The sequence below is a fragment of the Schistocerca cancellata genome, chromosome 8 (assembly GCF_023864275.1).
Source record: "Schistocerca cancellata isolate TAMUIC-IGC-003103 chromosome 8, iqSchCanc2.1, whole genome shotgun sequence".
Classification (NCBI taxonomy): domain Eukaryota; kingdom Metazoa; phylum Arthropoda; class Insecta; order Orthoptera; family Acrididae; genus Schistocerca; species Schistocerca cancellata.
In genome coordinates this window covers 564,159,503-564,177,732 of record NC_064633.1, presented here as the reverse complement: position 1 = coordinate 564,177,732, position 18,230 = coordinate 564,159,503, and the positions used below count along the sequence as shown (strand labels likewise).

At 41.8% G+C, this 18,230-nt stretch overlaps 1 protein-coding gene across 1 annotated transcript in view; it reads left to right on the top strand.

The window, feature by feature from the left end:
• The window catches only part of LOC126095128 (carbonic anhydrase-related protein 10-like), a 460,639-nt gene that overhangs the window by 202,192 nt on the left and 240,217 nt on the right, over window positions 1-18,230 (top strand). The window contains exon 3 of the mRNA XM_049909836.1: window positions 5,656-5,703. Coding sequence (XP_049765793.1) covers window positions 5,656-5,703 — 48 coding nt within the window. The remainder of the gene's footprint in view (window positions 1-5,655; window positions 5,704-18,230) is intronic.

Genomic DNA, 18,230 nt, shown 5'->3' with positions numbered 1-18,230 from the left:
AAAGCAACGTACTTTTCTTATTAGCATTCATTGAGCATCCTGTTTCAGACTTCACGATATTCTGGGTGAGCTTATAGCGTGCCTATTCGGCCCCTTCAAAATAACACTGTGTCGGCACTTCTGTCGACACATAACACATTTTTTTTTTCAGAACACCCATATTTTGTGAATTCGTGCTGCTTGTGTGTCAATGGATGATTTCCTCGAGCGATTTGGTAATGCTGGAACAGTGTAGGTTCCAAAATCCTTCTACGAATCCGTGTTAGTGGTATGGGTCTATAATTCAGCGAATGACTTATTTCCTTGTTTATCTGCGTGATCTGCTCAAATTTGCGGTCTTAAAGTATCTATCTTTTGTCTTCCGAGCGGTCGCACATGATGGCTGAAAGTGTAGATATTTCATCGACTTACTATGAAAGGAAACTGCTTAGTGTTCTGTCTCCACCAGAAGATTTGTCTGTATTAAGTGACTTAAGTTACTTCGCTATACAGAGATTGTATCTACTTCCATATTACTCAAGTTGGCAGTTGTTCTTGTTTCGAATTCTGGAATATTAACTACGCCTTCTTAGATGAAAAAATTTTGTAAAGCCGTGTTTAGCAATTCCTCTTCTTAGTGACTGTTCCTTGCTTTATACTTCCTGGCAAGTTTGAATTGTGTGAAGAACCGTAACACCAACCCGAAACTTTGACTGGAAGAAAGAGTACCGTCGAGAAATGGCTTAGCTAGCAGATCTCCTACTTGGCTTCCGCCGTTTTGCAATAGAAGGCAACAGTGACAAGAGGTGGTACAGTTGGTAAGCTGTAAGCGTTAAGCAATAAGCTTGGGCATTTTAAGCATATGCGTAGCCATCAAAATATTACTCGATTTGTGATTGCAACATAAAGTTATTCTAGATTGAATATGTCAACTATCGAGCCCAGTTCTAATCATTTACGGCAAGTTTTAATTTTCTGCTTTAACATGAATAAATTTGCAGCTGAGATTCATAAATGACGGATAAGACCCACGGCGAGGCACCCGTTAGTGGAAGAACGTGCTGAGAATGGTTTCAGTGCTTCAAGAACGGTGACTGACGTCGCGGACCGGCATGACGGCGGAAGACAGAAATTTTTCGAAGCTGCTAACACGGACGGAAACAATCACAGGAGATCACTATCAAAAGCAATGGTAGACGTGAAAAGGTGATTTTGCGTCGTGACAGTGCTCGATCCCATGGTGCAAAATCAGACAAAACATACTTCGAAACACTCAAATGGGAAATCTGGGCAGTACTGAACCCTCCGTACTCTCCAGACATAAGCATGTTTTGACTACAACCCGTTTCGATCGATAGTGCGTAGCCTGGTTTTCTAGCACCTCCGGTAAAGTCCAAAAATACACTCCTGGAAATGGAAAAAAGAACACATTGACACCGGTGTGTCAGACCCACCATACTTGCTCCGGACACTGCGAGAGGGCTGTACAAGCAATGATCACACGCACGGCACAGCGGACACACCAGGAACCGCGGTGTTGGCCGTCGAATGGCGCTAGCTGCGCAGCATTTGTGCACCGCCGCCGTCAGTGTCAGCCAGTTTGCCGTGGCATACGGAGCTCCATCGCAGTCTTTAACACTGGTAGCATGCCGCGACAGCGTGGACGTGAACCGTATGTGCAGTTGACGGACTTTGAGCGAGGGCGTATAGTGGGTATGCGGGAGGCCGGGTGGACGTACCGCCGAATTGCTCAACACGTGGGGCGTGAGGTCTCCACAGTACATCGATGTTGTCGCCAGTGGTCGGCGGAAGGTGCACGTGCCCGTCGACCTGGGACCGGACCGCAGCGACGCACGGATGCACGCCAAGACCGTAGGATCCTACGCAGTGCCGTAGGGGACCGCACCGCCACTTCCCAGCAAATTAGGGACACTGTTGCTCCTGGGGTATCGACGAGGACCATTCGCAACCGTCTCCATGAAGCTGGGCTACGGTCCCGCACACCTTTAGGCCGTCTTCCGCTCACGCCCCAACATCGTGCAGCCCGCCTCCAGTGGTGTCGCGACAGGCGTGAATGGAGGGACGAATGGAGACGTGTCGTCTTCAGCGATGAGAGCCGCTTCTGCCTTGGTGCCAATGATGGTCGTATGCGTGTTTGGCGCCGTGCAGGTGAGCGCCACAATCAGGACTGCATACGACAGAGGCACACAGGGCCAACACCCGGCATCATGGTGTGGGGAGCGATCTCCTACACTGGCCGTACACCACTGGTGATCGTCGAGGGGACACTGAATAGTGCACGGTACATCCAAACCGTCATCGAACCCATCGTTCTACCATTCCTAGACCGGCAAGGGAACTTGCTGTTCCAACAGGACAATGCACGTCCGCATGTATCCCGTGCCACCCAACGTGCTCTAGAAGGTGTAAGTCAACTACCCTGGCCAGCAAGATGTCCGGATCTGTCCCCCATTGAGCATGTTTGGGACTGGATGAAGCGTCGTCTCACGTGGTCTGCACGTCCAGCACGAACGCTGGTCCAACTGAGGCGCCAGGTGGAAATGGCATGGCAAGCCGTTCCACAGGACTACATCCAGCATCTCTACGATCGTCTCCATGGGAGAATAGCAGCCTGCATTGCTGCGAAAGGTGGATATACACTGTACTAGTGCCGACGTTGTGCATGCTCTGTTGCCTGTGTCTATGTGCCTGTGGTTCTGTCAGTGTGATCATGTGATGTATCTGACCCCAGGAATGTGTCAAAAAAGTTTCCCCTTCCTGGGACAATGGATTCACGGTGTTCTTATTTCTATTTCCAGGAGTGTATGTCGATTCATGGACGTCGTAGACGCCCAGTTGTGTGCTGCCCGAAAGACAGCTGAAAGTAGTGAACAGCGATGACTAATACTTTGATCTTAAATTTTTTGGAAGTTTTTCCTAAGATAGCTTGAAACGTCAAGAAAAAACGGCGGTCGCGAAGTGGTAGACCTAATAGAACCTAAGCGCTGTCTCGAAAATGAATCTTTTACAATGCATCCTGTTTCACGATCTTCGAACAATTTTCAACATAACGCGTACTCCGACGTAGAGTGAAAAATCCATTCTGTTCCTCCAATTATGGCCATTACTGCAGAATATGACTTTCATGACAAATGTGCGATAGACGCAAAAATTTCTCAAAGTACGCTAATACTGAACAAATGAGTTTCTAAGACACAACTGGCGCGACCTCTTTCCAGATATGGAGATGAGAGTTGCAAGAGCCGGTGGAACTTTGTGGCAACAGTTCATCACGAGGAAAACGAGCTTAGTACCGGAATAATTTGCTGGTAGAATGTCCCACGGCGTGTTTTAGGTCAGAAACTTCTGTTTCACGTAATATTTTTGCTTGCTCTAACTGGGACATCGCAGTGGCAGATATGTTAGTACGTATAATGTGGGCCATATAACAAAAATGGAAACAAATTCTTTAAGGAAGCTTTCATATGAGTATTCGCCAATTTTATTTTATTCCTTTTTTTAAATTGCATCTTATAGCCATATCATTTTACTGCAGGGGTTTTCAAAGAGTCAGCTGATTACCTAGCTAGAATCCCGCTTTTCTTCTTTAAATACAAAGTAGGTAACTAGTATTTTCAGAAGTATAAAAAACGCACAACAGCATTTCAACTCTCTATTTTTGTCTTCAGATGACACATAATTTTTCCCTCTTCTCTACCAGAAGCAGCATTGTGGTAATGCGTAAAAAAGGCGTTGTTGTCAAGAGAACTTTTTCAATGAGCTACAATTGAAATATTTGAAACCGAAAGGCGGCAGTTCCGGAGCTTGTATATCTGCACACGAAATTTAAACATTTTCCTGTATATGCTACATGTGTAACAACCTGTCACCCGCGAATATTCAGAGGCTCTAGTACGTTTCTCAAAAGTTAGTGCCTTCGGGTTTCACGGGAAAAAAATGAGGTAAGTGACATTTAATCGTCGTACCAATTTGTCAGTAGAGCAGATATATATGTTAAAAATTTTTTGTTTTTAAAATTCAGTCTTAATCACACCACGTATGTTACAAGAACATAGGTGACCGGCTTCGGTCATATCACATGACCATCATCAGACCCATGGCATCCTTCGAAGATGGTAGGTGGAGCACTCTTCTCAGCTGCTGTGATGTCAATTGGTCTTTTTTCTTCTTTGTGAACGATGTTGTTGAGGCCTTTGGCATTGCAGCATCATATCGATATGTGAGTTGTCACTCGACTGCAAGCATATATCTATGCTAGATTCAGTCGGTCTGTCTTTTATTAAAATGTCATGAAACTGATTTATTAAAAGTGGAGTCATATTTCGTAATATTTCTATTCGGAAGTTTAAAATTGTGATATAAATATTTAGATACTGTCCTAAGGTACATTTCTGCCATGGATACAACTGGGTCCTATGATTTTCTGAACAAAAGAGTACATGTGTGTTTATAGAATTTCGTTAAAGAGATCATGAAACTGTTTTTCACGAAAATCTAACTGTTCATTGAGAAGCACTGACGGTTCATATCTGTAATGGGCATATATCTCGATCCCCTCCAAAATATTTAATAATAAGCCTTTATTCGCGTAATGAAGAACTTACAAATTCTGTTGTACCGTCCCTACGGCATGCCTATTAGAAGTTGTGTGATGGCCAAAGACTGATTTTGCTCGTGCGGTACCTGATGTATGTTCTTTGTATCTTGTAGCAGAGCTCCGGCCTGTTTGGCCAATGTATATTTTTCTACAATCACCGCATTGGATCTTGTAAACCTCTGATCTGAAAACCTATCGTTATCATTACCTACAGTATGTCTTAATTTATTTTGCGAAGTATTCTTAGTTTCAAATGCTTTTGTTATTTCAGAATTCTTAAATAGATTACTGATCCTATCTGATATGTTCCCCATGTAGGTCATTTTTGTGTATTTATGAGCTTCTGTTAGTGGTGTACTTCGTGATTGTTGCATTTTATTAATCATAATTTGAACTTGACGTGTATCAAAAGAATTGGTCTTCGCAATCTATTTTAGAATAGAGGTTTCTTTTTTAAGTTCAGTTGACATCACAGCAGCTGAGAAGAGTGCTCCACATACCGTCTTCTGATGATGGTCATGTGATATGACCGAAACCGGTCACCTATGTTCTTGTAACATACGTGGGGTGTCGGCCGGAGTGGCCGAGCGGTTCTAGGCGCTTCAGTCTGGAAACGCGAGACCGCTACGGTCGCAGGTTCGATTGCAGCCTCGGGCATGGATGTGTGTGATGTCCTTGGGTTAGTTAAGTTTAAGTAGTTCTAGGTTCTAGGCGACTGATGACCTAAGACGTTAAGCCTCATAGTGCTCAGAGCCTTTTGAACCATACGTGGTGTGATTAAGACTGAATTTTAGAAACAAAAAAATTTTAAAAAATTTTAATCACTGTTCCAAAAATGTTTATTAAGATATATATGTTTTTAGCGAAGCTATTGAAGGTAAATGAATGGTGAATAAATTAGTTTATAACATCCATACATGGGTTACAACCGTTTCGCTAGCCATAAAGCACCTCACCCTACACGGGAAGTGTTCCACTGTTTTTGCAATTTAATATAAATTTTACTTCAATTGGTTAGCAGTATAATGAGACTTATAGTGTGTTCTTTTTTGTTCCAGCTTTCCGGGAGAGCTGGGAAGAGTGGTGGACATACGATGGAATTTCAGGTAAGGCCGACACCGTATTTGTTCAGACTCAGTAGATTCAGTTCCAGTAGACGGTCATGAGCAATTGCTGCGAACCCTTTCAGTCGCTGCCACTTGTATCTGTACAAGAACGTCTCTAGATGTTCTCACAGAGCTACTAATATATCTCTCTGTGGTTAGAAGTGTTGGTGTAAATGTACTGGGACGTAATGGAGCCACAACGCTCATAGTAATAGTACTTAGTCCTCGTGGAAGTTGAAAAAATTATGCCGACAGCTGTGGCCGAGCGGTTCTAGGTGCTTCAGTCCGGAACCGCGCTGCTGCTACTGTCGCAGATTCAAATCCTGCCTGGAGCATGGATGTGTGTGATGTCCCTAGGTTAGTTAGGTTAAAGTAGTTCTAAGTTTAGGGGACTGAGGACCTCAGATGTTAAGTCCCATAGTGCTTAGAGCATTTGAAGCATTTTGAAAAAATTCTGAAAACAACGTTCATTCGTAATTTTTGAAAAATAATTTATTCTTAAAACTGAGAGGAATCTACTTTATTATCACAGTTCCCATTGTCTCCTAGTATACACAGCTTACCTGACGAGCAGCAGAGCTTAATACTATTTTTATTTTGAAGTCGATATCCGTATAGTTGGTAGGTCGGTAGAAACCAAACAGGGGGGAAATATTCGTCACTGGCACTACCAGTCCCAGAAGGATAGGAAAGGTGCAGAAGTAGACCTAACGTTGGTGAGTATCAGTATCAAGAAAAGTAGTGATTGTTATTGTGACGTTTCTTTTTTACCGTTCTCCAGTTCAGGGGTTGTACTGGAGATTGTATTACACACAACTGTCTTTACAGAATGAGCTAGAGATAATTTGATCCCATGACTCTGTAGGTTCTTTAAACCTGCCGGGGCTCTAAAAATGTAAATCAGACACTACCTTCAAAGCAGTTAAACATGTACATCACCTGAAGAAAAAACGACCAGTTCTTTTTGGTAAAATCATGTAGTCTACTGAAGAAGACCCTCATAATTTCGCTTTCATATGTTCGGAAACGATTCATCTCACTTCATCAGCTGCTGCTGGATCATGTGAGTCAAAGTTGCTTTATCGTAGAGCGAAAAATACGTAATTCTAAGAAATCTGATAAAAACTCGAAAGAAAAATAAGAAGACTTTGAAAATTACAAAAAAAAATTGCAACAGTGCAGGGTCTAAACTACTGTCAGAAACTACCGTAGAGAATATGAGGAACGTTCCACAGTGAAGCATTTTAGCTTAGAAAATTTGTTATTGGACAGTGATTTTTTTCTGTTGTACTGAAAGCATATTGAAAAATAAACTTGCAGAATAGTGTCAGATCCCTGTTCAGTAGTTACAGGAATGTTATCCAAGTATAGTTCGGTTAAGGTCTTTCCATGCCAATGAGTCCACGTAGTTAAACACAAATCGCATGGGACAATATATGTACAGTGATGGCAAGATTCCGAGATACTTAAAAAAACGACTTGCACTAAGTTCGACAACATACACCACCAGATTGTCCTTTATGAGCTATGAATACTGTTCGTGTATGTGAACGGTTAGCCTAGAGTGAGATATCATAGCACATAGGACAAAGTAAAGCTAAAATAAGATAGCATAGGGTATAATGGAGTAAAAGTGTACAGGATAAGAAAGTCTTCCATTTTCACTGCAAGATATATTGGAAATTTTATAGTGAGGATAGCAGTTTCTGCAGTAGATTCTTGGTTTGACGTTTCCGTGAACTGTTCACTACCCATGACTGACATTTCTGGTCTCATAGCGAAAAGTGTATTTATCAGTCTTCTTAATAACAATAGCTCAAGTCTATAGCATTCGTTGGAAGTTCAACTGCAGCAGCTGTTACACAGCTCCCATCTTCGGTACTATCAATATCGCCCTCCTATGCCACCTTCGGTGTGGTTAGACCATAGGCTCTGTCACACCTAAGCTAGCCGTCTTCCAGTGACACGCATCACACCTCAATTTTGAATTTTCAGTAACACGTTTTCCTTGCAGATATTTAACCAGTAACAGTTACTACGATATACCATAATGAGATAACTGCTGAGAGTTACGGTAACCCAACAAAGAAGGTATTGGATTAAATTCAGCACTGTGGTCTAATGAACTAAATAATTAGTCTACAGAATTTCGGACCGAGTTTTTTATTGCACAGAAGAGTTATTAGCAAAGAAAACGTAGCATGTCATTCACAAGATAGAAATTTTTAGGAGTTAAAATAGCATGCCGCTCAAGCAAAGGGAGTGCTTTCGGACGGTCAGTGGCACATACACATGGTTTACTAGATAACGTCGGATGCTCGGTGTGGCAATTCCAGGCTGAAACTGTCGTATGTGGAGACGTTCCAGTGCTAGCAAATGGTAGTGAAATGCAAGAACATATTTAGGAGATTGACGTGTGGTATAGGGGATGTAACAATTGTCACTTACTGTGCATTAACTGGCGCCAAGACACGACTGCTGAACGACGACAAGTAGAAACATACATTGTGTAACGTCTCCTTAGAAAAATTATACATGAATGTGTTTAAACTGACACACAATATTTTTAGCGCAACGCAATCTGACTTTCAAAAATCCCTACAAAAGAATGGCCCTGACTAACACTAACCTATACCTTTCACAAATCACTTCCCTCACCAAAAATCTTCGTTACTCGAACTACTGCAATACAGCGAGCGCCACTACTGCCAGCTAAATAAAAGATTCAAACTACTGAAGGCACTAACTACTAATAGGGATAGTTAGCAAATGAAAGATTTTGATAACAAACAATGTATTTACCTTACTAGTGTTCAACAGTCATAATATATATAGCAGTTCATGACATCCAGTCTTACAAATTTCAAAACTCCGCCATCTATCTCCCCACATCCACCACTGCTGGCGCCTCACCTACAACTGCTAAACGCTACGCGCTGTTCACATCCATCTGCCCAACATTACAATGGCAGACAACAATGCAAACTAGCCACAGACTGCACACAGCACAGCCAGCGATTTTTCATACAGAGCGCTATGTGGCGTTACCAATAAGAAAACCTAAACAGCCTACTTACAATTGGACATCTGGGAGTACGCATTGAGAGCGATTTAAAGTGTGATAACTACAAAAAATGGCTCTGAGCACTATGGGACTTAACTTCTGAGGCCATCAGTCCCCTAGCAATTAGAACTACTTAAACCTAACTAACCTAAGGACATCACACACATCCATGCCCGAGGTAGGATTGTGTTTCGTCACATGTTGGTTTAGTAAGCGCAGAAACGTCACTGAGAGGATCACCAACTCCTTTGGTAGATGCTACTTCTGAAGCGTTGTGGAACACGGCACGGATAACTGTTTAAATTTACAGAGCCTGTGTTACTAGAAAAGTCAATGACTATGTTGCCTATGAAGCTGATATCTGTACATATATCATTGGTGACCTTGCAGCTCTCGAAGAATGAAGTTGTAGTGAAATCTAGACCTTTCTCTGCTTACAGGCGTTGATAAATATCAACGGGGACAGTTGAAAAATGTGTGCCCAGACCGGGACTCGGACCCGGAACATCCTGCTTACATGGCAGGCGCTACGTCCGACAGATCCACCGAGAACACACAGAATAGTGCGACTGCATGGACTCATCTCGGACACGCTCCCCGTGAGACCCACACTTTCCAACTTTCTGTAGTGACCCTACCTACCACACTCGTTACTCGCGGCAGTCAATCTACTGATTCCCGTAAGAGTTTAGGCAGTTTGAGTGCATCCGCACTGAAGACGATCATTGGCCGGTAAGCCTTATCTATATGAAGCTGATATCTGTACAGATATCATTGGTGATTTGCAGCTCTAGAAGAATAATGAAATCGAGACCTTTCGTTGCTTACGGGTCTAGATTTCATTATAACTTCACTATATTGGTTCGTCCTCCGGATATGTCACGAAGGGCTACGAATGTAAAATTAGAAAGATTCGGGCTCACATGAAAGCTTATCGCCTGTCGCTTCTCCTGTACACTATTAGCGATTTTAAGAGGAAAAGATTGGAGCTACAGCTGTACTCAGAGCACTCACCGCTACACGCCATAAGTAGGCTTTTATAGTGTAGATGCAGATGTAGATGTGCACTAACTCAGTGTAATATTTAAAATACACTTAAATTGTGGCTGTCAAATTTCTTTTGGAAGTTTCAATTAAAACTGAAATAAATGATGATTGTATTAAGACTGATACCTGTTAAGCCACTTCTACATGAACATCTACAAATACATATTCACCTGCACCAACATACATACTTTTCAATCAACGGTATGGTGCATAGTGGTAGGCACCCTCTACAAATAGTCATTTCCTTTCCAGTTCCACTCGCAAACATACAGAGGTAAAAACGCCGGACGTAGGAGAGTCATTCTGCAGTCAGGCTCAAATGTCGGTTTTCAAAATTTTCTCAATAGAGCCCCTCGGAAAGAAAGTTACTGTCCCTCCATTGGTATCCATTTGAGTTCCGTAATACTTGCGCCTTGTTCGATCCCACCGGCAACAAATCTATCATCCCGCCTCAGAATTGCTTCAAGTCCTCCTTTAATCCGTTCTGGTGTGAATCCCGAATACTCCAGCCGTACTCAAAACTGGGTCGCACTAGCGTCTTTTAAGCGGTCTCCTTTACAGATGAACCACATTTTCTTAATTTTTCCTAATAAAACCCGCAGTCGACCATTCGCCTTCCCTACTAAAATCATTACATGCTCATTCTATTTCATATTACTTTGCAACGTTACGCCCAGGTATTTTAACAACGTGACTGTGTCAAGCAGCACACTAGAAAATGCTGTATTGCATCATTATGGTTTTGTTTTTCCCACTCATCTGATTGAACGTACATTTTTCCACATTAAGTACTAGATGCTACATATCACACCAAGAAGAAACTTTATGTAAGTCATCTTGTATTCTCCTGCAGTCTTCTGCCGCGCGGCAACTCCGCGCGGTTTAAAGCGCCATGTCACGGATTGCGTGGCCCCTCCCACCGGAGGTTCGAGTCCTGCCTCGGGCATGGGTGTGTGTTTTGCTCTTAGCATACGTTAGTTTAATTGGTGTGTAAGTCTAGGGACCGATGACTTCAACAGTTTGGTCCCTTGGGAATTCACACACATCTGAACATTTGATCAACTTCTACACCTTCCCGTACACTATAGCCTGATCAGCTAACAACCGCTGATCGCTGCTCGGCCTGTCGGACAGCACATTTATGTACATACACTGTAGAATCAAATAAACTAGTACACCTGCCTAATATGTTGTAGCGCCCCGGCAATCACGCAGAAGTGCCGCAGTATTATGTGACGTGGGCTCGACTAATGTATGAAGTAGTGCTGGAGGGAACTGACACCATGAATCCTGCAAAGCTGTCCATAACTCAGTAAGAGTACGAGGGGGTGGAGATTTCTTCTGAACACCGCATTACAAGGCATTCCAGATATGCTCACTAATGTTGATGTCAGGGGAGTTTGGTGGCCAGCGTAAGTGTATAGCAATTCTGGATGTGTGGGGTGTCGCATAGTCCTGTTCGAATTTTCCAAGTCCATCTGAACTCACAATGATATTTATTGTATTTGAATTGACTACTCTGCAGCGGACGGATCTTAAGGATATTGTTCTGTAAAATATCAGATCCGTACTTTCACCCTTATTACATACAGGAATCACCTGGGCTTTCTTCCTGCCGCTTGGGACTTCGCGTAAGGCGACATGTAAGCTACGTAAGAGACCAATGTTGCAGTGTACTCTTCGTAAAATCGAATTCGGATTCCATAATGACCTGGCGACATGATCAGTTTCAACTCCTTCAGTTGTTTTTCTACGCTATGTGTGTTTATTAGTCTCCTCCATAAGGCTGTGCGATGATCAAATGACGGTTGTTTGGTTGTATGAATATCACGCGTGAACGATTTCTTAGATACATAGTTTAAAACTTCGTCTTTCGGCTTGTGACTTACATTTATTTAAGATCGTATTGCATGGTGTTCGATAGAAACACTAATTAACGATTTAAGGACATGACGTAACGTGTACTCCAAATTTTCAAATGTTAAAGTTCGATAACTATCATTATGTGTCATTTGCCACTTACTCACTCTCGGCTGATGGTCTCTTCCAGTCGTTTTTTTATGTAACATTTTTCAGTGTTACATATCTATGCTGTTCATGTTTCCTGATGCCATCTACCCAATGGAGTACATTAAGAAAGTTCAAAGAAAGGCAGCACGTTTTGTATTATAGCGAAATATGGGAGAGTCACAGAAATGATACAGGATTTGGGCTGGACATCATTAAAAGAAAGACGTTTTTCGTTGCGACGGAATCTTCTCACGAAATTCCAATCACCAACTTTCTCCTACGAATGCGAAAATATTTTGATGACACTGATCTACATAGGGAGAAACGGTCACCCCGATAATATAAGTGAAATCAGAGCACATACGGAATGATACAGGTGTTCGTTCTCTCCGCGCCCCCTACGAGAATGGAATAGTAGAGAATTGTGAAGGTGGTTCCATGAACCCTGTGCCAGGCACTTAAATGTGATTTGCAGAGTATCCATGTAGATGTAGATATAGAAAGTCGAGTGACGTCTCAAACATTTTTCATGTCAAGAAAGCCAGCAGCATCTGACGAGGAGTACTTGTGGCACTACAATCAAATAATCCTGAACATTAATCGTTTCCTGTCTGTACTTGCATTTATGCAAGCAGCGTTTCTCATGATGAGACGTCCTGCGGAACAGGGATGATAAGCAAGCCACTTAGCAATTCAGTTAACTACAAGAACGTGAGAATAGGGTTCACTTTACAAGGTCAAGGTTCAAGCATGGTACATGGAGCTAATGGCACATATACCTAAACTGTGTTTTATCTGGAGGATGCGGCAGAGACTGGTTGGCGAGTAGTAAGCTGAAGAAGATAATGACATTTGTTGCCATCGTCTTCAGTTGGAAGACTGGTTTTATGCATCTATCCATGATACTCTACGCTGTGCAAGCCTCTTCACCTCAGAATAAGTACTTCAACGTACATCAATCTGAATTGGCTCATGCACTCATCTTTCGGCCTCCCTCTACTATTCATAACCCCCACTCTTCGCTCCAGTACTAAACTGCTGATCCCTTGACGTCTCAGAACTGCTTTCTACGAACCGATCCCCTCTAGTCAAACTGTGCCACAAATTTCTTTTCTCCTAGTTCTAATCAGGACCTTGTCATTAGTTACATGTTCTACCCATCTAATCGTCAGCGTTCTTCTGTAGCACCATATATCGACAGCTTCTTTTCTCTTCTTGTCTAAACTGTTTATCTTTCATGTTTGACTTCCATATATTGCTACACTCCATACGATTAATCTCCGAAAAGACTTCCTATAATTTTAATCTACTTTCGATAACAACAAATTTCTGTTCTTCACATACCCTTTCCTTTTCATTGTCATTCTGCATTATATATCTTCTCTACTTCAGCCATCTTCAGTTACTCTGCTGCCAAAATAGCAAAACTCATCTGCAACTTTAAGTGTCTCGTTTCCTAATCTAAGTTCCTCAGCATCACCTGATTTAATTCTACTATGTTCGCCACCCTTGCTTTGATTTTGTTGATGTTCATGTATATCCTTCTTTCCGGACACATTCGGTTCCTCTCCTCTTCCAAGTGCTTTGGTATCTCTGACACAAATACAAGTCATCAGCAAGCCACAAAGTTTTTATTTCTTCTGCAGGGAGCTTTATTTCCTTTTCAGAATTTTTCTTTGGTTTCCATTACTCGTTGCTCAATGTATAAGAAATACGCACATCGTGTTTGCTCTTGTACTACATTGAACAGTGGAACGTGAGCTCCTTAACACATCATTCAAAAAGGGGAATAAATAACCCCTGTAGCACTTAATTGGTAGTGGAGAAACTCACTGTACTAAACGTAAGAGCAGTTTCAGTATGGAAAGGAAGAGTGAGATGTGATAGTCGGTTCCACTTCTTGGTGATTGGGGTAGGTCAGCATATGAAACGAAATGTATTGTACACGTGAGTATTATAAGACCATTTACTCGTCTCATAGCACACCTAGACTCACCTGCGGACATGTGATCCGGCACATGATGAATGTGGAGCGGAATCAGACACTAAAATCGGCACTTTGTAGAAAAACTGTATACAAGCACTTCTAGGGGCCCACATACTGCCAAGGTTGTTTCGACTACGCTGCAGAAGTTCCACTGTGATGCTCTTACACATCCCCATACAATTCTGATCTCTCGCTACGTGATTTTCATAATTACGTATATGTTGTGTGTTTAAATAAAGTACTAGCACCACAAAGTAAAACTGAGTGAAGATGGAGAGTTAATGATAATTCACAGGGTTGTCACACAAAATGGTACTAGACATTAACTGTTTTACGCTCAAATAGGAAGCGCAGCAGATCACGCATGAGAAACTCAGAAGGATTTGTAGTCTCTTGGACACTACAGTGCTTCTGTTTCTCGGTTTTTAATTAATGTAGTAGACATAAAATTTATTCCTTAAGAAGAAAATGATAGTATGTAGCCGAGATACCCTGAGAATGTGCTGTCCCTGTAGGGTTTAACCAGCGTTAGGTGAGAGACGCGCAAAGAGGAGCTACAGTGTGACAACGAGGCAGTGCGTATATATAGCCTAGAACACGCCTGGAACGCTGCTATTACGTCATAGCTTTACATTGATCCACTGAGAAATAGCTTTCAACTTCAGCATGTATCGGATGCAGAATAGCAAGGCCGAGTAGGTCACCGTCTATAATTTATCCAATGCTGAGCCTCTTTTGGTTCCCAACGAATGCGTTCTAGACAAAGTGAATCTTATTTCTTTGGATTCTTAACGACGAATGGCATTTCTTGTGGTTGTTTGCAATACAGGATGACCCTTCCGATAATACTTCAACGACGCTGATAACAGGCGCTTGAAGTTTTCTTGTAGGTCTGTTGACGGTACTGGTCAACATATCGATATAGAAACATTCGGACGTTTTCAGAATTTTACTACACTGAGAAGATGTAATTTTCTAGAAAATAATTTCCGTATTACTATAAAACGATGAGTTAAGAACGCTAGACGAGTTACTATTTCTCTAACAGTCCTTGTTCATAGATACATGAAGTTTCCTTAAACGAGGTTTTGCAGTGATTTAGATCCGTGTGTCAGTTTGGAACACTTTTGCTCAAACACTTTCCGTAATGTGTATATAATAACCATGGTGCTTTTGGTCCTATATAACCTACGCGGCAGATGACCTCATAAACATGGAGACATAATCTAATTATATGGAAAATTTATGAACTTGAAGCAATGGCTTAAATGCCGGTAAAAAATCGCAGCATAGGCTGTTGAAATTGACTTCAGAAGACCGTTTAGACTCTGATTACAAAGCAAATTATCAATAGTGCTATTCGAAACTTGCATATTTCCTGTGGATCACAACACCATTTGCTGGAGATGAGTAGTTATAAAACTGTATCATAATATTTTAATGTACACTTTTGTTTACGAGAACGTTTATTTGGTCACAAATAAGAAACGTACAATGAATGTATTGTAATCGACACTGATCATTCCCCACCAGACACCAACAAAGATGCTGAAGTATTTTTTTCTAATTCTCAAAAACAGAAAGCCACCAATGCCACTTAGTAAACGCCAGAAACACTTATCTTACCATGTTCGGCTTAGAGACATTCTTCGCTCGCCTCTTCAACTTCCTAAATTCTTCCGACATTCTTTTTAACAGAACGACACGATTCTGTCTACTGAACAGCAAGAACGACAAATAGTTCCTACAATATATATGTTAACGGAGTCACGGGGTCCATCTCATGTTGATGAGACAGGAGGACATTTGAGCACAATTAGATGAATAATTATTCGGAAAGTTCAAATTTCAAATACATTTGTTCTTACTAGGTTCTAACAGTTTTTCTTCCCATAATGGAGCACTGAACTTACAGCGATAGGTGGTATATGTACCTCAGCGACAGAGATGCAACCAGAACGAAAGTCTGTATCTCTGTCCTACACGATTTTTAATCCAAGCACTTCGGTCTTGGTCCTCCACTCTTTTTATTGCCTTTTGATTCTTCTGCGAATTGTATAATACCCGTTTCTTCCTATAGCTTAAGCCTTTTTCCCTCAGATGTACGAGCATCTTGTACTAGTTTACACTGCCGTACGCTTCTTCCAGATCGACAAATCCTATGAAAGCGTATTGATATTCCTTTAGTATTGCTTCCATTATCAACCGCAACGTCAGAACTTTCTCTCTGGTGCCTTTACCTTTCCTAAACCCAAAATAATCTTCTAATTCATCCTCAGGTTTATTTTCCATTATTCTACATATTAATTTTGTCGGCAGCTTGGATACACGAGCTGTGAAGCTGACTGCGTTAATACTCGCACTTGTCAACTCATGCAGTCTTCGGAATTACGTGGATAATATTTTTCCGAAAGTCTAATGGTATATCGCCATACTCATACATTCTACATGTGAATAGTCGTTTTGTTGCTACTTCTCCCAATGATTTTAGAAATTCTGATCGAATCTTATCTCCCTCTTCTGCCTTATTTGATCTTACGTCTTCCAAGGCTCCTTTAAATTCTGGCTCTCCTGTATCTTCTATATCGACATTATGTTTTTTCTTCTATTACAGCGGTCACGTCTTTCCCTCATAGAGGCCTTCATTGTACTCTTTATACCTTCCCGCTCTCTCTTCCGCTGTTAAGAGTGGAATTCCCATTGCTACCACCCATGCATTTGATGTCAGCGAATGTTGTTTTGATTTTTTTATATGAAGACTCAGTCCTTCCTCCATCATTTCTTTTCCGATTTCTTCACATTTCGATGGAACGATTCACCTTAGCTTCTCCGCACTTCCTGTTTATTTAGTACCTAAGTGATTTGTTCTTCCGTATCTCTGATTTCCCTGAACGTTTTTGTAATTCCTTCTTATTAGTGTTCAGCCTACACTACATCAATACTAAATTGTGATCTGAGTCTTTATGTGCTCCTGGGGACAGATTACAATCAAGTATCTGATTTCGGATTCTCTGTCTCACCATGATGTAACGTAACTGAAATGTTCCTTTATCTCACGGCCTATTCGAAGTATAACTCTTCCTCTTGTGAATCTTGAACAGAGCAGTCGCTGTTTCTAGCTGAAATTTATTGCAGGACTCAATAGTCTTTCTCCTTTCTCACTCCTGGTACCAAGAACATCTTCTCCACTAACCCTTTTCTCTACTTCTTCACCTACATCCGCAATCAAGTCCCCTATGCGTATTAATTTTCTTCTCTATTTGGGTACTGAATTACCCATTCAATATCCTCATATACTTTCCCAGTCTCTTCCTCTTCAGCCCGCGACGTCGGCGTGAATACCTGAGCCATCGTGGTCGGTGTTGGTTCGTTGTCGATTCTGATGAGAACAGCCCTAGCATTGAACAGTTTATTGTAACTAATTCTCTGCCTTACATTCCTGTTCACAACCAATCTTACTCCCGCTATACCATTTTCTGCCGCTGTTGACATTACCCTATACTCATATGACCAGAAATCCTCGTTTTCTTTCCATGTCACTTCACTGACTCCCGCTCTATCTAGACTAAGCCTAGAGGCCTGCTGCGTTACCAGTGATTTCCTTTGACACGGTCCTACGCTCCAGCCGTCGTATATGTTCACCATCTGATGAGACGCAGTCTGAAAATGATTTTTGATAAAATCGAAACCGGTTGCCTTGCGATCAGGATTGATTAATATTTGAATTACTCACTTAAACACTTTTACATCCAAAGATATGCAAACCAAATAATCCCTTCGCATCGTAAACGAACTGTTCTATGATACGTTGTGTTTTGGGATCAACTGTGTTTCGAGGCTTCAATTATTTCTGCTTCACGGTTGAGAAAAAATGATATTCAGATCTGAAATAAGCTGTGTTAACTAAACTAATCATTTCCCTCCTGTCGAAATACATAACTCTAGTTGGACACCAAAGCTGTTATCACTGATGTCTACAACGGATGATACTAGCCTACACAGCAGTAACACTGGTGTGTCCTTTGACGTTTGCAAAGGTAAAACTGCCACTCATTCGTCCGATATTGATCGCCGAGTGGACTGCTCGCCACTAGCGTAAATATCAGCTTTAGCGTCGGGGGCGTGACAGGCGGCCGCGACCCCTCTGCATCGCTGATGTTATTCACCTGCCGTCAACTTGGCCAACACGCCCAACTCGATTATTAACTTTCACCGAGCCGCGCTACAGAAATAAACGTAACAAGCACACCCAGAGGTAATTTATCACAGCGCCGAATCAAGTTCAGCGCCATTTATACCACAACCACTCCGGTGAATAGAGTCAACAGACACTGTTTAGGGTAGGATATGAAACAGCTGATGGTCTGAAATAACTGTTTAAAGTACAGGAACATTAGAAACAAGTATACAGAGATGCAC